This window comes from Oncorhynchus kisutch, linkage group LG25, assembly GCF_002021735.2.
Source record: "Oncorhynchus kisutch isolate 150728-3 linkage group LG25, Okis_V2, whole genome shotgun sequence".
Lineage (NCBI taxonomy): Eukaryota > Metazoa > Chordata > Actinopteri > Salmoniformes > Salmonidae > Oncorhynchus > Oncorhynchus kisutch.
Genome location: NC_034198.2, coordinates 19919042 through 19942191, shown reverse-complemented (window position 1 = coordinate 19942191; position 23150 = coordinate 19919042). Strand labels below are relative to the sequence as shown.

The window sequence follows — 23150 nt, the reverse complement described above, 5'->3', positions numbered from 1 at the left end:
GACATAAATTGTATCCCTTCTAGCAACGACCCGCTTCCAAGGAGGAAGAGGAAAATATTTGGCGCTTCACATTCAAGAACTTTGATAAACCTTACAACGTCACCCCCAGTTCCTAAGTATAGACGTGACTGCAGCTTGGACCGCACGATGAGAAGACACGTTTCAGTAAAAAATGGTAAAATGCAGTACGATTTGTAATCATTCTAATCCTAGCTAGTTAGTACAGACAAGCTAACGTTAGCTTTAGTAGCTATTTAGCTAACGTTATCAGTTAAGTTCACTTCCTTTTCTATTTGCTAAGTTTAGGGAACAGTGCTGGTCAAATGGCTTTTTTTTTTATCAGTGTATTCTCTTACCAAATAAATACAGCTAGCTAGTCATGTATTGGCAATAATATACTATTGGCTGAACTAGACTGTTCCGACCTGATTTAGGCAGCAAATACATCTGAACCTCAGAGTTAGGCCGCGATCCATTGCCAGGCGTTGCGGACGTATGCCAGATCTTACAACGCCCGTAATGGTATTTTACTTATCAGCTAACCATTATGTTATAGCAATCTGTTGCCTGACTGCGCAGTCGATGACGTTGCATGCTACCATTGGTTGACGCATGTAATGCCTGAACAGGGAAACATACCTTTTTTAAATGTTATTTATTTAACCTTGGCTATGAACGCAGGTTTAAAGTTCAAGTGAAGTGGGAAGGAGGTATTTGACACAAACAGGGAAAAATCCACCTGAACCCCCTCGAGCTGGTAATTACTACTAATTATCATTCCTGAGCTCTGACTTCTCCCACATGGTGTCCTTTGACTTCACCTATTAAGGAAATTACCTTACATTTTCAGCAGTTAAATGCAACAACAAAACATAAATAAATATCTATGTTTTTGAACACTATAATTTGTTTACCAAGATGATAGCAGTACTTTTAGTTTATGGTTGACGCAGCTTGTTGGTCATTAGCCAGATAGTGTTTCTCAATGAGTTCCAAGCACTTTCATTTATTAATTTTATTTAACTAGGTAAGTCAGTTAAGAACAGATTTTTATTTACAATGACTGCCTACCCCAGCCAAACCCTCACCGGGACGACACTGGGCCAATTATGGGACCCCGAATCACTGCCTGTTGTGATAAAGCCTGGTCTGTAGTGAAGCCTCTTGCACTGAGATGCAGTGCCTTAGACTGCTGTGCCACTCGGGTGCCCTGCAACTGACTGGTATTTAGGACTTTCCACTTGGTTATGAACAGCAGTATTAATCTTTATTTTTGTTATTTATTTCCCTTTAGAAATGCATGTAATAGGCCTCTGATTAGGTTTGCAGAACAATTTTCTGGAGATGTTGCAAAAATGCAACAAAAAAATGTGTGTTAAGAACCTGAAATACTATTAAAATCACATACAAATGGATCCAAAGCATTTACATGTGATGGAAATGGTAATGGTATTTATATCTGAAATCAAGTTACATTTGGTCTGATAGCCAAATTGATCAACTTGACCAATCCCAATTTTTGTATTCCAAAAAAAAAAAAATCAAATGAGAAACGAATTTGTATTTTGCAATCAAACATATTTTTTGAAAGGATCAACTATTTTGTGAATTTTCTATTTATGGAGGACACCTAACTTACATCTAGTAATATTTGGGTTGTCTTTTCTGGCTTAATTTGGAGACAACCTTCGATCTTACCACCTCAACATGAAAGTGGTGAAGTTAGGTTGTCGATGGCAGTACTCTGAGCTCATAAGCCACTCATTTTGTTAAAAAAATATATACTTATGTTTTTTGATATGTATGTAGCGGGGGCATCAACGTTGCTGTAAGTGTTTGCTTGTCCATATTTGTAGAATTTGGAATCGACACAATCTAACTTGCCTATAAATATATGAATGTGGCCCTGTCTGTTTTACATCCCTTTAATACCAATGTTGTGTTTTTGCAACACCTACAAACTACCTCTAGCTTAGAATGTTTGTTCTTCAATATATATTTTTCTATATAATCATTACATCTTCAAGAAGAAAGGAAACATATTTAACATGTACTTGGCATGGATGTTCAACAACCTATGCTTGTATAGGGGACCAGTGATGTCAGACGAGTGGTAGGGATGTGCATCTTTCCCTTTCAAGATGTTTTGATAATTATCTAGTCGTGATGCGCGTGCTGGAATTGATCATTCTAAGATTTTTCTTTCATTCTTTTTAGTCTATCTGACATTAGTGAGTAAGCGTTAGGGCTTATCTGTAAGCGCCAAATAGCCTACAAGCCAAATGCTTTTGGGAATGGGCATAAAAAGTTAGTTGATCCTCAGAGGCTAAAAGGACATGTCAGCGTTTCTTCCCTGAGACGGTTTCTGACAGTTTGTGCAGAAATTCTTCAGTTGTGCAAACCCACAGCTGTACAGGTGGCTGATTTTGGATTATCCCACAGGTGAAGAAGGCGGATGTGGAGGTTCTGGGCTGGTGTTGTCTGCAGTTGTGAGGCCAGCTGGAGGTACTGCCAAATTCTGTACGACGATGTCGGAGGTGGCTTATGGTAGAGAAATTAACATGACATTTTCTGGCAATAGCTCTGGTGGACATTCCTGCAGTCAGCATGCCAATTGCACGCTCCCTCAAAACATGAGATGTCTGTGGTGTTGTGTGACAAAACTGCACATTTTAGTGGCCTTTTATTGTCCCCAGCACAAGGTGCACCTGTGTAATGATCATGCTGTTTAATCAGCTTTATATGGCACTTCTGTCAGGTGGATGGATTATCTTGGCAAAGGAGAAATGCTCACTAACAGGGATTTAAACAAGTTTGTGCACTACATTTGAGAAATAACCTTTGCATGGAAAATGTCTGGGCTATTTTATTTCGGCTCATGAAACATGGGACCAACGCTTGGTACCATGCGTTTTTATATTTTTGTTCAGTGTACATTTTCACTGGAACAGGAGTGGAGTGTTCTTTCCGCATATTGAGAGAATGCGAATTAGCAGTCGGTACCTCTACCGACGGTCCCTATCTTTATCAGCGTTGAACTAATATGATAAGCTGATATTTAATATTTATCAGAAACATGTTGGGTCATTTTCACAGATTTCTATTTCCTTACAACGGGTCAAACTGATGTCATTTTGGAAATACTTTTTATTTTTTGTATTGCGTTCTCTCCCGGCGCCTAAACATCTTTGCTCTGCGAAAGAAGCTGAGATGACAACTTTACCGACGTCAACTAGATTGACACATTCGTTCTATAGATTTAAAACATTATACCTGGTGAGCAAGGATTTATGGCAACCTGTAATGACAGAAGAGAAGCTGCATGTATCTAATTATAGACAGTTGACTAACAAATTGAGAGCTTGGAACAAAGGTTATATCTGCAAAAAGATGATTGAGATAATTGGCTTTCATGTTCTGAACTCTGTTTTCAGCAATTTGTCTTATTTTTTTGAATGTATTAACATGACTTGGGGGTAGCCTTGTTTTGTTCAATGGTCTGTCAATAACTCAATTGTTGAAATTCTAAGCAGAAATGTATCTAAATTAGGCAAAAGAAAAATCACTGATTGTTCCAGCTCTGGCTGTAGCCTACAGCGCATTTCCTATATTTGTGGGTTAGGGTTTGGTGGGGGCCTCAGTTTTTCACTTACCTATATAGATGGGCTATTAGCAATTGGGTGCGGGTTAACAAAAAGCTGATTCGTGCAGTGAACCGCATCGATTTGTTCTAACATTTGTTGCATGAACACACTCATTTTCCATTTATAGTTTTACAATCTGCTACTGGTGGAGCTCATGAGCTGGGCCTCTGTGCTGGATCTATCTGAGCTTGACTTCTGTGTAGGGCTGGGCGATTTTTATATATATTTTTCATTAGATAACGATAATCATCACGATATTAATCAAATGTTTAAAAGGTAAACCCTTAAGTCATGAGCACGAAAAAAATAAAAAATAGTGCAATTCAATATGCATTAAAACTGTTAGACTAATGGCACATCACAGTTTGTTGGGGTAGTTGTCTTATAAGCAAGAATGACAAGTCTGTCTACTGTCTCTAGCTTTATTGATAATTATCACAATTTTAATCAAATGTTTAAAAGGTTAATTTCTGCTAAAGACTACAGCCTGCCTGAATAAACCGAAGGCTTTCATGTTTCTTATTCATTGTCAGAAGTAGAACTCACAAATAACATTAACTCCACTTTTTTTTAAAAGCTATAAAGCCTTACAAGTTATGAACAATAAATAAAATAATAGTGCAAGTCAATATGCATTATAACTAATGGCACATCACAGCTGAAGTTGGGGTAGTTTTCTTACAAGCAAGAAAGACAAGTCTGTCTACGGTCTCTGGCTTTAAAGCTGCCCTATGGCAGGTCACCATGATGCCACCTGTGCTAAAAACACTGAGGACGAGCTGGTTGCAGGAATGCACAGGTAGCGCTTTGCCAGGTGGCTGACTTTGGGAAAGTTTTTTTTGGTGGATCTTCCACCAGTCCAGTGGATTGGTTTCACGGTCAGCATCAGTAGACTGAAGGTAGCAGCTGAGTTTTCAGTAAGACCTGTGGTGGTGTAGCAGCATGGCTTTTGGAAAAATCTGCCCGGTGACTCTTTTTAGCTGGCAGTTGAGGTGAAGCAGCAGCAACGTCTCCCTGTGCTGGGCTTGGGTTTTCATGTCCCTCATTGACTATCTCTGAGACCGCTTTGCTTTTATGTGGCCCACCACCTTTGATGTAATGTGTTTTAAACCGAGGGTCGACCAACAAGCCTTTGTCCAGGAGGTCATCTGTGGCTAGATCATCATATTTCTCTTGCAGATAGTCCATGACCAACGTTTGGGTGAGCTCTGTTTCACCATCATCAGGTTTGACTGAGTCCCCAGGAGGCGAGAGCGTCAATGAGCTCCTCCTGCTATAGCTTCACCCGTGTGGTTGTCAGGAAAGTGTGATGTTTGAAGGCATTTATTTCGAAGATTCCACTCTTTGTCAATATAGTGTATAGTAAGGATAATATAAGGCTCTGATGTGCGACTAGACCACAGATTGGTAGTAGTAGCAAAATACATCACCTGTCTTGAGCTTTTCCTTAACTATTTCTCTACACTATTTGAGTTTAGGCAGTGCAGTGTGAGGGAAATGTTTACGGCCAGGGAGCATGTACCCGGGGTCAATTAAATTGATGAACCTCTTGAAACCTTTGACTGCTAATTGGTAGCATGTCCTTAGCAATGCATAATAGCATTTGTGATGTCTTTTCAATGTTTGCTCGTAAGGCATAAACGCTGTCTGCGTTGACTGCTTCGGGGGAACATCCCTAGATTGGCTGGTGCTTGGTTTTATCAATACCGTGGCTCAAACTTTCTGCATGTTATGAAGAGAGATTTTGCTTCAGATTGTGGAAAAGGTTTGTTGTATTACCAGACTTGGTAGCCACCTGTCTACGGCACAATTTGCACACAACATTGCTCTGCTCTTTGTCGGACTTCAAAAAGCCAAACCACTTCCAAATAACTGAAACAGTTGAACCCTTTTTATCAATTTCTTTGTTGGAAGCTGCTCCTTCTCTATGGCTCAGTGCCGCTGTTTTTGCCTACATCATTCATTTTTCGTGCTTAAGTGGCTACTCCATCACTCAAGGTGCTAAGTGGTTTTTAGTGGGCGTATACCTTTCCACGTGCATGTTATCACTTCTCTGCACGTTCCTGCTGATTGAGGTGAAATGGACTGCTGTACCTAATTATTCTATATCAACATTATCAAATTAATATTAATGTTTTTATATTGTTATTGAGGGAAGTAATTCCCTCATTATTGATTTATCTAACCTCTGGGATATGTGGGACACTTGCGTCCCATCCCACCTGGCCAAAAGCCTGGGAAAATGCAGAGCGCCAAATTCAAATAAATTACTATAAAAATTAAACTTTCATTAAATCACACATGCAAGATAGCAAATTAAAGCTACACTTGTTGTGAATCCAGCCAACATGTCAGATTTCAAAAAGGCTTTTCGGCGAAAGCAAACAATGCTATTATCTGAGGATAGCACCTCCGTAAACAAAAGAGAGAAAGCATATTTTAACCCTGCAGGTGCGACACAACGCAGAAATAAAAATATAATTCATGCCTTACCGTTGACGAGCTGCTTTTGTTGGCACTCCAATATGTCCCATAAACATCACAAATGGTCCTTTTGTTCGATTAATTCTGTCTATATATCCAAAATGTCCATTTATTTGGCGCATTTGATTGATCCAGAAAAACACCGGTTCCAACTTGAGCAACGTGACTACAAAATATCTCAAGTTACTTGTAAACTTTGCCAAAACATTTCAAACTACTTTTGTAATAAAACTTTAGGTATTTTTTAACGTAAATAATCGATTAAATTGAAGACTGGATGATCTGTGTTCAATACAGGAAGAAAACAAACTGAAGCATGCTTTCTGGTCACGCGCCTCTATCTAACAGTACACTTCAAGTGACCCTCGTTCAAGATGGCCGTACTTCATTACACAAAGGAATAACCTTAACCAATTTCTAGACTGACATCCAGTGGAAGCGATAGGAACTGCAAGAAGGTCCCTTAGAAATCTGGATTCTCAATGAAAACTCATTGAAAAGAGTGACTTCAATAAACAAAACAAAAATCTGAATGGTTTGTCCTCTGGTTTTTTTTCTGCTAAATAAGTTCTGTTATACTCAGACATGATTCAAACAGTTTTAGAAACTTCAGAGTGTTTTCTATCCAAATCTACGAATATGCATATCTTATATTCTGGGGATGGGTAGCAGGCAGTTGAATTTGGGCATGCATTTAATCTGGATGTGAAAATACTGCCCCCTGTCACCAAAAAGTTTTAAATTATTTTTAATTTTTTTACATTTGTAAACTTCTATTAGATACACCACCCCGTTCACGAAAATGGTTAGTTCCTATAGACAGCGAGTCATTTATAAAGCATGCAGACAGGCATTCAGTTACTGTTCGGTGGAATGTTAGAATGGGCTAAATGAATGACCTAGGCATACTATGTAGGCAGTTTATCAGAGCCGTAAAGGAGATTAGGCATCTACCACTCCAATACCACTGTCAGATTAGGGGGGCAATATAGCCTGTGTTATTTTTTATATTTTTTTAATATTTTTTCTCTCCCTTCACTTTGGTTCTGAAATCACCATCACCCACTAATTGACTTGGCACTTTTGCAGATATTTATCCTATACAAATTAGCTATGATATAGCTAAACGTTAGGGACACCATCCTAATATTGAGTTGCACCCCCATTTGCCCACAAAACGGCCTCAATTGGGGGTGGCAGGTAACCTACTGGTTAGAGCGTTGGGCCAGTAACTGAAAGGTTGCTAGATTGAATCCCCGAGCTAACCAGGTAAAAATCTCTCTGTCTGCCGCTGAACAAGGCAGTTAACCCACTGTTCCTAGGCCGTCATTGTAAATAAGAATTAGCTCTTAACTGACTTGCCTAGTTAAATAAATTGTTGGCATGGATTCTACAAGGTGTCAAGTGTTACACAGGGATGCTAGTACCTGTTGACTATATGCTTTCCACAGTTGTCAAGTTGGCTGGATGCCTTTGGGTCGTGGACCATTCTTCATACACAGGAAACTGAGTGTGGAAAGACCCCACAGCATTGCAGTTCTTGACGCACTTAAACCGGTGCGCATGGCACCTACTACCATACTTTGTTCAAAGGCATTTAAATATTTTTAAGCCCATTCACCCTCTGAATGGCACACATGCACAATCCATGTCTCAAGGCTTAAAAATCCTTATTTAACCTGTCCTCCCCTTCATATACACTGCTTTGAAGTGGATCATAGCTTTCACCTGGTTAGTCTGTCATGAAACGAGCGGACTCAACACAGCGGTGCAGATCACTTCAAGATAAAAACGTAACATTCAAACTCTGACTAAATATTAGCACTTCACTCCACATACTCATGGGTAATAACCTTCAATCTGGATAACAAATAAGGCTATAGAAATGTATCTACCAAAATAAACCAACCAAACATGTCTGAGAAGCATGGAGAACCAATCCCCAAAAGAACACGAGACTCCTCAACGGACAGACGATTTATGCTTTTTCACCACCCGGAATGCTAAGGGTGGAAACCGATCTGATGATAAACTGGTCATACTTGAATGAGTCATTCAAGCTATAAAGAAGTTGAAGGCGAGCCTCCAAGATGAGTGACACAAGCTGTGACGAAGGAAACGGACAAGCTAAAAGGTACATTCAATAAGATGGAAACGGACATTTAATGAACTTCAAAAAGGAGAACATCTTTGAGAGAAGCCTTGACATACAGACAAGATCTGTGAGCGAGAATCTGTTACTTACTGGTATCAAAGAAAAAGGTGCAAATCGTGGTGAAAGGAATCTTTCTTAGTGCTGCAGATCCCAGACTATGTTGTAGACAAGATCCAACTCTGAACGTGTACACCGTTTAGGACTGGGATATGAGCACCCAATCATTGCCAATGTTTTTATTTATTTTATTTATAAATAACTGATTAAAAGCCTGGGTAAAAGACACACTGGCATGAATGATCAGTTCCTGAAAGAAGGTGCAGAACGGTGCAAAGTTCTGCACCCACTCTTCAAGGAGAATAGATTAATAGGGAAATGTGTAGCTCTCATAGTCGATAAACTGTATATTGATAACATAATGTTCACACACCCATACTACTCCATGGCTATTCTAAATATTTAAGTTCCCATGGAGCAGGGCTTGTTTATTAAAATTTTTTATTTGACCTTTATTTAACTAGGCATGTCAGTTAAGAACAAATTCTTATTTTCAATGATGCCCTAGGAACAGTGGGTTAACTGCCTGTTCAGGGGTAGAATGACAGATTTGTACCTTGTCAGCTCGGGGATATGAACTTGCAACCTTTCGGTTACTAGTCCAACGGTTAGTAACCGAAACGGTTACGGTTACTAGTCTAACTGCTAGGCTACCCTGTGAGAGCTCTTTCAATTTTGTGTAGATATGAGTTATACATTTTAAAATGTAGTTTAGTTATTGTCCTATCATGACGGAACAGTCCCTAACCTTATACCCTAGACACCCACCTGAGTGACCCATACACTAAGGAGAAGTCCTTCTGTTTTATGGGCCTACTGTAAGTAGCCTTAACACAGCCAAAACAAAGAAATTCAGAGACCCACTAAAGCACCACCCCCTCAAGATTGAGTCTGCCTGGCAGTGTTGGTCCTACAAAGCCAAAGGGTGAGAAACTCCCTTAAGGACTCGTGAGAGGCGACGGTCAAGAGCAACGCATCCTCCGAAACACACAACCCAACCAAGCCGCACTGCTTCTTGACACAATGCCCACTTAACCCGGAAGCCAGCTGCACCAATGTGTTGGAAGAAATACCGTACACCTGGTGACCATGTCAGCATGCACTGCGCCCGGCCTGTCACTAGAGTCGCTAGTGCGCGATGGGACAAGAACATCCCTGCCGGCCAAACCCTCCCCTCTAACCCAGACGATGCTGAGCCATTTGTGCGCCGCCCCATGGGTCTCCCTGTCGCGACCAGCTGCGTCAGAGCCTGGACTCGAGCCCAGAATCTCTAGTGGCACAGCTAGCACTACAATGCAGTCAGTGCCTTAGAACACTGTGTCACTCGGGAGGCCCGACCCCAAAGCAACTCTAAAGTATAATACATCCTGTGTGATTTCAACAGATTTGTTAAATTAACATTCGTCTTTGGATAATTTCTATCTAACATTCCAACCTCGTTTAGCATGATCTATTAAATGATGGCGTTCTACTATTTGTATTAATTTGCACCACTGTCAATTACAGACTTTTTTATTTTGAAGTCTAATTGCAAAATCCACTATTGTGGCTAGCTTCACAGATGGGTCCGACCACCATTAATCAAATAAGAACTCTTATGAATTTGGGTTATTTTAGATGACACCTAGCTATATAGTTAGCTAGCTAACTATAGCTACTGAAACAGATGTCGTTTTGCTATGTTTTTGGGGAAGAACATTGTTTTTCATCCATGAGCTAGCTAGTTTTTATTTTATGACCAGCACTGTATATGTGGATATATTGAAGCAACATCTCAAGACATAAGTTAAAGCTCGGTTGCAAATGGGTCTTCCAAGTGGATAATGACCCCAAGCATACTTCCAAAGGTGACCTCAATCCCATAAATTTGTGGGCAGAACTGAAAAAGTGTGTGCGAGCAAGGAGGCCTACAAACCTGACTCAGTTACACCAGCTCTGTCATGAGGAATGGGCCACAATTCACCCAATTTATTGTGGGAAGCTTGTGGAAGGTTACCTGAACTGTTTGACCCAAGTTAAACAATTTTAAAGGCAATTCGACCAAATAATAATTGAGTGTATGTACATTTCTGACTCACTGGGAAGGAGATGAAAAAATTAAAAGCTGAAATCATTCTCTCCTATTATTCTGACATTTCACATTCTTAAAAGGAAGTTTTGATCCTAACTGAACTAAGACGGGGAATTTTTACTTGGATTAAATTTCAGGAATTGTGAAACTGAGTTCAAATGTATTTGACTAAGGTGTATGTAAACTTCCGACTTCAACTGTATCTAGGCAAGTCAGTTATGAACAAATTCTTATTTACAATGATTGCCTACCCCGGCTAAAGTTTACTAAGGGTTGGTAACCGGCTGATTGGTCGGTTATTTGAGCCAATAAAGGGGGCTTTACTATTCTTGGGTAGCGAAATGACTTTAGCTTCCCTCTAGGCCTGAGGGCACACGCTCTCTAGTAGGAATACATTGAAGATGTGGCAAATAGGAGTGGCAATATTGTCTGCTTTTATCCTCAGTAATTTTACATCTAGATGGCCAGACCCTGGTGGCTTGTCCTTCTTGATAGACAACAATTTTTTTCACCTCTTCCACACTAACTTTACGGAATTCAAAATTACAATTCTTGTCTTTTCATAATTTGGTCCGATATACTTGGATGTTTAGTGTCAGCGTTTTTGTTGCTGGCATGTCATCCCTATGTTTGCTTATCTTGCCAATGAAAAAGTAATTAAAGTAGTTTGCAATATTAGTGGGCTTTGATGAATGAGCCATCTGATTCAATAAACTGGGGTGGAAGAAAAAGTAGGTGGGCGTGGGTTCCCCAGTAGCTTATGTAGGTTTGCTACTTGCTTGCTAAGAGTAGCTACTTCGCTCCTGTCGTCCTCTGCAAGGAGTTGCTACATTGAAAGTCAACGCAGGCTACATTGTCTTGGAACAAAACAAAGTAAACGCAGCTCCTGCAACGTTGGAAACGTTCCATAGTGGCCACCGTTTGAGACAGCCGAGCCAGCTATGCTAGCTGGGCTTTCACGCCTCTCCCCCTATATGGAATCTGGCAGGATCCCGGGACCGATAGCAGCGCTCACAGCAATTTAGCCCAACAGACGCAGGATTCAAAATAAAAGTATATAAAAACACTTCCAGCTTTTAAACCGAGGTCTTTTAGTTCAGGTTTCAGCGTTCAACAACAAACATACGTCTAGTAACCCTAGGTGTAAAATAGTAATTAATGGCTACTTAAAGTATTAAACTTTCAAGAGGAGCAAAACAAGTTTGTTCACTATCAGCATATCTATTTAGTATGTCCATCAATGTTGATATTAATTGTTGGTTCTGATTTTAATAGCTAAGGGCTTAAAAACAAAGGTCATTGTATGCTGATTCATGCTTTCTTTTAAATCCACAATTTGGATCCCTCCACAACTCTCTAATAGAGGATCTAGATACTTTTTACAACCAAATTATGATATGCATCGGATCACCAAAAAATAAAATGTTTACATTACTGTGTAGTTAATCAGACCATTTTATTGGTATTCTACATATCCTGAAAGAAATGATCTTACAACAAACAGGTCAGATTTTGATACCATGAAAAGGAAAATACCTGTATTTGTGGAAAAATCACCCTGATTTACTCTATAGTCATATCCCAGTTGAGCTATTTGCTTATGGTCTTGCCTACATATAACGACTTGTTTTTAAATTATTTTATGAGCAAAGAATACTCACTTATTTGGAACGGCAGGCCAGACAATTTCAACTGGGCATTTTATATAATTAATGTGAATTCGGTGGGCACAAATGATTAAATATTAAAGCATTAGACCTTTCACTGAAGTTTTCAGTCATACAAAAGTCATTCTTAAATCCGAACTGGTTCTCCTAGCAAATTAGGGTGAGACATTACTATGTTCAAGAATGGCCTTTTTCCTTTTATTCAGATTACAACCTCTCACTTTCAGTTATTTGAAAAGGAAATAATCTTTCAAAATATCTCTCTTTAAAACAAGCCATAGAAAGTTTGTTGCAATTTCAGTTTAATCAGAAAAGACAGAACAAATAATACAACAAATATTGTGGTTAAACTCAAATATACTCATTAAATGTTTTTCCCAAAAAAATGTCCTTTGTAAGGGATATCATAAATAGGACTGGTGGCGTTGTCACACATGCAGCGAATAAAAAAAATATATGGACATGTTTCCAAAATTACAACCAACTAATTGCAGCATTCCCGTAAGTAGAAGGGGGAGAAAGTAAAGAAGTTGTCTGTCGGCCCTGCATTAAAGACAAATTGGTTTCTATTTTTTTTGTTTTTATAAAGTATACCGGCTTCATTTAAGGACCAAAACATTGGCAGCTGTGCCATATAAATGGCAAAATAGGAAAGGATAAGTTCATTAGAAATGATGGAAATGATGCAATTACATTGATGGAAGCTACAATCTATCTGTGCTATTTAAGCTGATTTGACCCCCCCCCCCCCCCCCCCATAAATAAATGTTTAGTACAACTTTGGATTTCACCTCCCCATCTTGGAATCAAATGGAAGTTTGGAAGTTGAGCTTCTTTTCACCTCCCGCTTTGGCCATGCAGTGTGCCTTGAAAAAGTGATTCCTCGTCATGAAATTATCAACTTTACCCTGTTTATCTAAAAATGACCATATACACTTTGTATAAAGCTAAACTTGTCAATGGTGAACCTGAACAGTCTAAATCAAATCTATTGTAAGCTCGTTTTCAGCAGGTAGGATATGTCTCTGGTAAAACACGATTTTCGAAAGCACCAAGATAACAATTGCAGCTTTCAAAACAACAACTCTGGGGGGGAATAGCTCCGACTGGGGAGAAATTGTTGGTCATTCAACTCGAAATTCCAAGTCAACTCTGGTATATTTCTAGAGATCGGACATTCCGACCGGAAGATTACCAACATGATTTGACCCTGTATTTTTCCCGAGTTGCCATTTGTCTTGAAAGCACCCCAAAATCTAGAAAATTACATGGGTCAGTCAACTAATAAAACCGAATATAATGCAAGCCATTGTCACATTTGAGTGCTGAAGGTGCCATGCAGATGATCAGGCTGCCTGCATTGCGTTGGGCATAGTGCGCAGTTTGACTATGTTACTGATATTCCCTAGGGTTGTTCGGCATGCAAAATTATATGTAGATCACTGAGTATCAACACCGTTATATGCTGAGTCTGACACAGAAGGAAAGGATGCATGCGTTGTCACAAAATATTTATTATTTTTGGTAGGTAGTTAGGAAACTTACGTCAGCAAAACATTTGAGTGAATTGGTGATTTGCAACGCTATAATATTTTTTTTTTGACTGACTCATGCTAAATTTGGATCGGTTTGGGGTCCGTGGACCGACGCAGTACTCTCAAACATTTGCATCGGGGACTGATGTGTATTGTTAAAGCTGTAACGATTCACCGAGTGGACATGTTTCTAATGTTTGAGGCTATTGATGCCACATATACTGACACACAACAAATACTATTAATGGATACACCTGGGTCTAAGGAGATACACTATGTAATGTTTGACTTTTGTTGTTTTGTTTAGGGCCTATACAGGATGCAATTTAGGAAACTTGTTTTTACAATGTTGGGTCTCAGGGTTAAGGTGGACAGTGCAGGGTGGGATATGGCAGGGAAAACTTACCTCAGTCCAGAGATGGAAGATGTCGCTGTCCTTCTAATTATCCTAAATTGAAGATTGAAATACTGCTAGTTTGTAATTAAACTGCCTTTTTCATCCTCATGCTAGGTAGCAAAGGCCATTTTGGGATAGCCCATATAACTTTGTGCTGAACAACAAAGGAGCCTGATTGTCTGACTATCCTTTGTTGCTCAACGCAACGTGCCATTCTAAAATAGCTGCTGTGGCTTCTGCTACCTAGCATGAGGACAAAGGCAGTTTGAAATACTGTTAGTTTATAATCTTCTTGATGTCATTTTGGATAATCTCTGGATGAGGTACGTTTTCTCAGCCATATCCTGCGCCGGCTCCACACTTCCCTAATTTTGGCAGCCGTGCGTTCTGACCTGAGTTTTTGTATTTACTGCCTGAATCTCAGATCAGAACGATCTGGCTAGTATTGGCTCAAACACATTTTATTTTTACCACTACCACCCATTTTTGCATTGTTCAACCCTGACTGTAACTGAATCAATTGTAACAAAAGGTATTGCTGTCCTCATTAAAACCTCTATTTCAGTTCCCCCTCTTCCTCTCCCCGCTCTGCGCCTCATGGTACCACCACTGCGCCTGGTCTCAGCAGCCATCTGGCAAACGATCCAGCAGAGTCACGTGATGGATTATGGGATGCTGGAGGAGTTTGTTACCATGGTCACAGATGTGGTTCCAGAGCTTCTGAATGACAGTCAGAGGGCCCAACTTATTCTGGGTCTTCGAGCACGGGTGAGCGGGAGGGACGGAACTAGTGCTCTTGTGCGGAAAGATGAGATTAACATATTTAGTCATGCATGTCTTCCCCTCTACATTTTCTGACTTGGATGCTCTGCTTTCAGCTGGTCCTGGAGTTGTGTCGCTCGAAGCCATTCACAGACCTCCAGACCATTCAGCCACACCTGGACAGGATAAAGACCCTTACACCTCTCTGGGGGACACAGGTGAGCTCCTCACGGGCAGAGAATCCGCTAATGTCTGTCTGTCATAAATATTTCTGATATGACTGATTCATTAGGTCAAACATATGCAGCATAATTGAAAAGCTATCATTTAGGATGTCCTGATTTAAGGCAACATTTATATTCTGTGTTTAAGGCTGATGCAGAGGTGGGATTATCTGAATCCAGCTTCCTGGGGCTGGTTCAAACCCTTCTGAAAGACCCAGATGAGAGGGAACATTTCTTCCAGGTCAGTGGGTATGGAATAGTTGTCAGTTCCATGTGACTGCTGTATGTTTCCACAAATGAAAAATCCCAGGAGATTATTTAATAGATGGCTAATATTCCTTTACTCATAGGAATATGAGTAAAAATATCATCCTGACCAACCTGCCTTCAACCAGGATCTCAGCGATCACTGCCTCATTGCCTGCGTCCGTAATGGGTCCGCGGTCAAACGACCACCCCTCATCACTGTCAAATGCTCCCTAAAACACTTCAGCGAGCAGGCCTTTCTAATCAACTTGGCCCGGGTATCCTGGAAGGATATTGACCTCATCCAGTCAGTAGAGGATGCCTGGTTATTCTTTTAAAAGTGCTTTCCTCATCTTAAATAAGCATGCCCCATTCAAAAAAAAAAAGAACAGATATAGTCCTTGCTCTATAGTCCTTGCTCTTGACCAGCACAAAAACATCCTGTGGCATACTGCATTAGCATCAAATAGCCACCGCGATATGCAACTTTTCAGGGAAGTTAGGAACCAATATACACAGGCAGTTAGGAAAGCAAAGGCTAGTTTTTTCAAACAGAAATTTGCATCCTGTAGCACAAACTCCAAAAAGTTCTCGGACACTGTAAAGTCCATTGAGAATAAGAGCACCTCCTCCCAGCTTCCCACTGCACTGAGGCTAGGAAACACAGCCACCACTGATAAATCTACGATAATCGAGAATTTCAATAAGCATTTTTCTACGGCTGGCCATGCTTTCCACCTGCCCCCCCCCATTTCACCTTCACCCAGATCCAGATAGCTGATGTTCTGAAAGAGCTGCTAAATCTGTACTCCTACAAATCAGCTGGGCTAGACAATCTGGACCTTCTCTTTCTAAAATTATCCGCTGCAATTGTTGCAACCCCTATTACTAGCCTGTTCAACCTCTATTTCGTATCGTCTGAGATCCCTAAAGATTGGAAAGCTGCCACGGTCATCCCCCTCTTCAAAGGGGGAGACACTCTTGACCCAAACTGTTAGCCCTATATCCATCCTGCCCTGCCTTAAGTCTTCAAAAGCCAAGTTAACAAACAGATCACCAACCATTTCGAATCCCACCGTACCTTCTCCGCTATTCAATCTGGTTGCCGAACTGGTTATGGGTGCTGCTCAACCATGCTCAAGGTCCTAATCGATATCATAACCGCCATCGATAAGAGACAATATTGTGCAGCCGTATTCATCGACCTGACCAAGGCTTTCGACTCTGTCACTCACCGCATTCTTATCGGCAGACTCAACAGCCTTGGTTTCTCAAATGACTGCCTCGCCTGGTTCACCAACTACTTCTCAGATAGAGTTCAGTGTGTCAAATCGGAGGGCCTGTTGTCCGGACCTCTGGCAGTCTCTATGGGGGTGCCACAGGGTTCAATTCTTGGGCCGACTCTTTTCTCTGTATACATCAATGATGTCGCTCTTACTGCTGGTGATTCTCTGTTCCACCTCTACGCAGACGACACCATTCTGTATACTTCTGGCCCTTCTTTGGACACTGTGTTAACTAACTTCCAGATGAGCTTGAATGCCATACAACTCTCCTTCCGTAGCTTCCAACTGCTTTTAAATGCAAGTAAAACTAAATGCATGCTCTTCAACCGATAGCTACTCGCCCGTCTAGCATCACTACACTGGATGGTTCTGACTTAGAATATGTGGACAACTACAAATACCTAGGTGTCTTGTTAGACTGTAAATTCTCCTTCCAGACTTGCATTAAGCATCTCCAATCCAAAATGTAATCTAGAATCGGCTTCCTATTTCACAACAAAGCATCCTTCACTCATGCTGCCAAACATACTGACTGTCCTGTCCAAACTGACTGTCCTACCGATCCTTGACTTTGGTGATGTCATTTACAAAATCCAAATCTTTACTCAGACTACATCGAATTTGCTATCACAGTGCCATCCGTTTTGTCACCAAAGCCCCATATACTACCCACCACTGCGACCTATGCTCTCGTTGGCTGGCCCTCGCTTCATATTCGTCGCCAAACCCACTGGCTCCAGGTCATCTATAAGTCTTTGCAAGGTAAAGCCCTGCCTTATCTCAGCTCACTGGTCACCATAGCAGCACACGCTCCAGCAGGTATATTTCACTGGTCATCCCCAAAGCCAACTTCTCCTTTGGCCACCTTTATTTCCAGTTCTCTGCTGCCAATTGCAAAAATCACGGAAGCTGGAGACCCATATCTCCCTCACTAATTTTAAGCATCAGCTGTCAGTGCAGCGTACCGATCATTGCACCTTGTACACAGCCAATCTGTAAAGAGCCCACCCAACTACCCCATCCCCATGTTATTTATTTTTTGCTCCTTTGCACCCTAGTATCTCTACTTGCACATCTATCACTCCACCCTACATTATTCATCTCATATGTATACGTATATACTGTACTCTATATCATCTACTGCATCCTTATGTAATACATGTATCACTAGCCAATTTAACTATGCCACTTTGTTTACATACTCATCTCATATGTATATACTGTACTCGATACCATCTACTGTATCTTGCCTAAGCTGCTCTGTACCATCACTCATTCATATATCTTTATGTACATATTCTTTATCCCCTTACACTGTGTATAAGACAGCAGTTTTTTTTTTGAATTGTTAGTTAGATTATTTGTTGGATTATTACTGCATTGTCAGAACTAGAAGCACAAGCATTTCGCAACACTCGCATTAACATCTGCTAACCACGTGTATGTGACATAAAATTTGATTTGAGTGTTTAATTGCTCAATTGTAATTATTTCTATGGCCTATTTATTGCCTGTATATATACTTTTCTATTGTGTTATTGACAGTACGTTTGTTTATCCCATGTGTTACTCTGTTCTTTTTGCTGCACTGCTTTGCTTTATCTTGACCAGGTCGAAGTTGTAAATGAGAACTTGTTCTCAACTGGCCTACCTGGTGAAATAATAATACAATTTTAAAAACTCTGTTTTAGGATGTTTTTCCTGTAGAATTTGGTTCCAGTTATGATGCAGCCATACAGAAACTCATGTGGCAATTCCTTTCGAGACTGGAGAAGCTACTTCCTGTGTCAAACTTCCAACAGGTACTAGTAGAAATACAATTATATAGAGGAACCATGGGCTTGACACTTACGCAATTGTGAATTCTACCTATATTCCTTCTAACTCTGTATTCCTCATTGTGTCAGGCTGCCTTGCTGCTCAGCGACTCCCCCTCTCTTCTTGAGGAATGTGTTCAGTCAGTGTCTCACCCTCAGCAGCTGAAAACCCTGCTTCAGTACCACAGAGACCTTGGCCAGCTGGACAACCATGGTAGGCAATTTCACAGGACCCATATAGATGTTTGCTTTTCTTCTGTAGGGACAAAAACATTTTCACTATACAAAGTTTCTTTCATTTATCCTCTTCCCTTTCTAGATACTCTGTCTTCTTCCGATGGGGACTGCATTCTCTCAGCTCTCTGTCTCCCTCCAGTAGAAAGGGTGGTGATTGCAACTGAACAGACAGATTCAGAAACACACGTATCATCCTTGAACGTCTTTATGGATACATTCACCAAAGAGTTGGAGGTGGACTCTGCAACACTGGCAAAGTACACAGAGATGGAACCCGGGACAAATATGGATGTAATAGCGGAGGATAGGGTGGAATGTAAGAGAAAGGAAAAAGCATCCTCAGTTATTAATGACGAGGAAGAGGATAATTCAGAGTTTGCAGAGACTGAAGAGGTGGAACCAGCGTATGAAACAGTGTTGGTTTTAGGGGAAGATGGGAAGATGGCACCTTTAGTCAAAACCAATAAATTCAAAGGGCTCAAAAGAGACAGAAATGACACCAGTGGCATGCCTGATGGAAAAAAACACCGAACACCTAGCCCTCCACAAATGAAAAGCATAGACTTGTCTGATACGATCATATCGTCCATGCTTCACAAGCCCTCAGTGGAGCTACAAAGGATTGACACTGCTAACCTGACATTGCCCTTAGAACCAGTGAGAAGAAACAGGGGTCGTAAGATGAAGACATTGCTAGCACGAGAATTGAAGCAAACCAAAACTGAATTTTCAGAACAGAAAAAACGTGTCTGCAAGAGAGTTAAAACACCCCAAAACCCCAATATGTGCACAGTGTGTGGACGTGTCTTATCCCGCTTTTCAGACATGAAAAAGCACATGCAAACCCATAAGAACGGTCGCACCTATCAGTGTCGCAATTGTCAGAAGACTTTCAAGCACTTGTACACTTTGCAAACTCACAGAAAGTCATGTCTGTTTGGAACTGGGCAACAAGAGGAGATTCCCTCTGTAGAGGGCAGTAGTGTTCCGTTTACTATGTGTGAGGCAGAATTCGCACAATCCTCAATAGACCGTAGAACATGCAAGGTGTGCGGCAAGATTGTGCATCGCATTGGATACTTGAGTACCCACATGAAGATTCACTCTGCGAATCGTCACTATTCACTCGGAGAAGCGAAAGCAGTCCAGAAAGCATCACCTGAGGGAGAAGACACCGAGCCGTCCAGTGGTGTTACTATTGAGGCAACACCTGAGGACAGTGACTCATCCTCCACCAGTACTCCCCAGGACCCATCTTACGACCCAGAACTCAGCCAGATCAAAAGACCAAAGTGCTCCAGCACAGCAAAGAAGTCAAACCGAAAAACCTTCCAAAAACCAAAACATATGTGCCGTATTTGTGGTAAATACGTGACTGCTGGAGCCTTTGAGTATCACATGAGAACTCACTCAGGCGAGCGCCCTTTCTCCTGCCCTCATCCTCAGTGTGGGATGAAGTTCATACACAGCGGAGGTTTGCGGGTCCATCTCAGACGCTATTGCAAGGTTCGGACAGTTGACGCTGCTGAGCTCGACAGCTTCAACATACGTTTTGAATGTGACAAATGTGAGAAGACATTCACGATCCAATCAAAACTGAGGAAACACAAACTTATCCACGGCCCGCTCTACTGCACAGGGTGCAGGAAGGTATTGCCTGACTTAGAAACTTTAACCAGACACAAGCTTTGGCACAGGCCCGTTCAGTGCAGCATGTGTGAGGAGAGCTTCATGCTCACAAACCTCAGAACACACTATCTGGATGTCCATAAGTTCAGCGGACCGTTCGTCTGCACCCACTGTCCGAAAAGCTACAAGAAGTTCCATTCCCTCATCAAACACGAGATGGTTCACACCGGGAACCTCCCCTTACAGTGCTCCCAGTGTCCAAAGAGATTCATCTACAATTACGACCTAGTTGAACACGAGAAAAGGCACTCTGACGACAGGCCTTGTCTCTGCTGGGAGTGTGGCAAGGCCTTCTGTACCAACATTGACCTGAAACAACACATGCAGAATAGCCACGGTGAAAAATCCACAGAGTGTCGTTTCCCATGTCGCCATTGTGGGAAACCCTTCAGGCTTAGTAATTCCCGTGCGAACCATGAGAAGACTAAGCATGGTGGGGTGCGCTACCCGTGTACGTACTGTGGCAAGCAGTTTGTTTGTGCAAATGCATTGAAAAGGCATGATCTGATTCACACGGGGGAGAGACCTTTTAAATGCAACCATAAGAGTTGTGATAAGGCTTTCAGGTCGAGAGCTGAACTGAGGATACACACGAGATACCATACTGGAGAGCGGCCGTTCAAGTGCAACGTCTGTGGAAAGGGCTTTGTTCAAGCCAATTATCTCACTACGCACTACCGGACTCATACAGGGGAAAAGCCGTATTCATGTTCCGTCTGTGACAAAAGCTTTAACTACCATGACTCCCTGAAGAGACACATGTCTACACACTCAAACGAGAAGCCTTATAAATGCTTGGACTGTGGAAAAGCTTTCGAACGTAAAACTCTGTTGAATGTACATAAACGATCATGTACATCATTATTGAAATGTTAATCCCTCCTTCCCCCCCAATTGTGTTTTAATGTAACAAGATGTACATTTGATAAGATTGTGGCCTGAGTGCATTTCCCACTTTATTTTTGTAATTTTTTGTTGTGGCCAGTCAATGTTTCCCCTTTTCAAATAACTACAGTTATGCGAGAAAAGTATAAGTGAAACTAAATAAAAGTAGAATAAAATACTTGGTTATGGTTTTGTGTATGTATTACACTGTTCTTTCAGTTCCTCTCCTTGTCTCAACCTGGTTAGCCATTTCACATTGGCTACTGTTGCCGAAAGGCTGGCAAATGGCGATATTGAGTTGTTTCATCTTACCGTCCAAAAGGAATCTATGCAGGTAGATTCGTAATGAAAGTATGCATACTTTCTATTTTTTTTCACCTTCTCGCCATTAGATCGAGTAAATGAGGAAATCCATACCTTTGCAGCCTGAATGGAGAATGTTTTATGTACAAACCAGCCCACAGGATATGAGTGTACCGGCTGCATAAATTCCCTTTGGATGATAAGATAAAACTACTCAAAATCGCTATCTGCTGGCCTTTGGACTATAGATTGTTTTCGTGATGATGTTAGCTAAACCATGTGCGTGCTTCCATGGTGCAGAAGTCAGCGTGTTGTGATTCTGGATGGATTGCAAGAATGACAAACTGCCATGTGGGGTGGGGTATCGTAAGTGGCTCGTTCCATCTTGTTATTGATACCATGTCTTATTTTGACTGATTTCATATCAATGCTAATGTGGCTAAATTTAGCTAGCTAGCTAATCAACAACTGTAGTGATATGAGAGAAGTGCTTATTGTTGCAAGTGCTTTCAATAAACATTGGAGATGAAATGTAGATTACATGTCAACATTATAAGCCAACCCCGTCTGTTTTTCACAATAGTTGCTCACGAGTTGGTCTTGTTGCTAAACAAATTCCGTCTATGGCTACATATGCGCACACATCCCTGTCTAGGTTTGTAGTAATCACATGTATGGTGTCAAATCCAATTCAAAAGTTGAACGTGCACAAATTGGAGCGTGAGCAAGATGAAACCTCATTTCCCTACCATCAAGAGAGAAGAAATATGATCAAGCGAGCAGAGGTGTCCTGTGAGTTGTTAGGGTTGCGTCAATTCGAATCTGGTATCAGGATAAATATGACATTGAGTCACCGATTGTATACTATGTATTTTTATTAGCTAAGCAATAAGTGGTAAATGCAATTTTCATATATACGGGCTCTCTGTTCCACCTCGCAGGGCAAACAGAACTGACTTGTTCCTGACAAAGATATTATAAATATACTCTGACAGAGGTAGTTCCTGCTTCCGTGCAGTGTGGCTGAGCGAGCAGAACATTGTCACAGATCAACAACAAAAAAGTACAATTCCATCTAAAACAATGACATGAGCACTGTCCCAATTAATCTTTGCTCAACTCCTCACTACTCACATCCTCCTCAACTCATTGGAGGAGATCTGAGGCGAGGAACTTAGGGTCGTCTCCAATGGGGTTTTAGAAGGAAACGCAATGGTCAGTCCTTGTATCCATAGCTCTGTCTATGAATTTGAGTGGTTACATTTCTCCAACCCCATCCCTCAGATCCAGTGAAGATCTCCAGGTTCTTCAAGTGGGGCATCCGCATAATCTATAGAGGTCAGAACAATACAGGAGATGGAATTAGATTTAATATGGAGTTGAAATCCAAATTTAGAGTACTTGTACAATCCATAGATCTTGGTCAACAAAAGTAGGGCACTGGAGTTTTAGGAAGGTGGAGCAATACATGCAGTATGCTGAGTTGTGTAAGGCATAAGATGAGTTGGTGACTCACTGGTCCAAACTTGGTGTTCTCTGCCTCATTGGTGTTGTGGTCCAGGGTGATGAAGTAGAAGCCTGACTCCACCTTGTCAAGCATTGTTTTCAGGAGACCGGTCATTGTGTTGAGAGAACAACTGGAGTGAGCGGGAGGAAAACAAAATGTCAGGAAATGTCAGAGTTCAATTGGA

General features: G+C 41.2%; 1 protein-coding gene across 2 annotated transcripts; it reads left to right on the top strand.

Moving 5' to 3' along the window:
* LOC109870203 (zinc finger protein 420-like) lies at positions 1-21454 on the top strand. Of its 2 annotated transcripts, XM_031804945.1 has the most exons (8): positions 1-175; positions 2443-2505; positions 14576-14778; positions 14889-14990; positions 15145-15237; positions 18220-18330; positions 18436-18559; positions 18665-21454. In XM_031804945.1, the coding sequence occupies exons 1-8, from the start codon at positions 148-150 to the stop codon at positions 21145-21147; spliced, it is 3207 nt and encodes a 1068-aa protein (XP_031660805.1). In that variant the 5' UTR covers positions 1-147; the 3' UTR covers positions 21148-21454. The 2 variants fall into 2 exon arrangements, with proteins under 2 accessions (XP_031660805.1, XP_020316199.1); XM_020460610.2 differs by lacking the exon at positions 2443-2505 and having other exon boundaries at positions 2-175.
* Positions 21455-23150: the final 1696 nt, after the last annotated feature.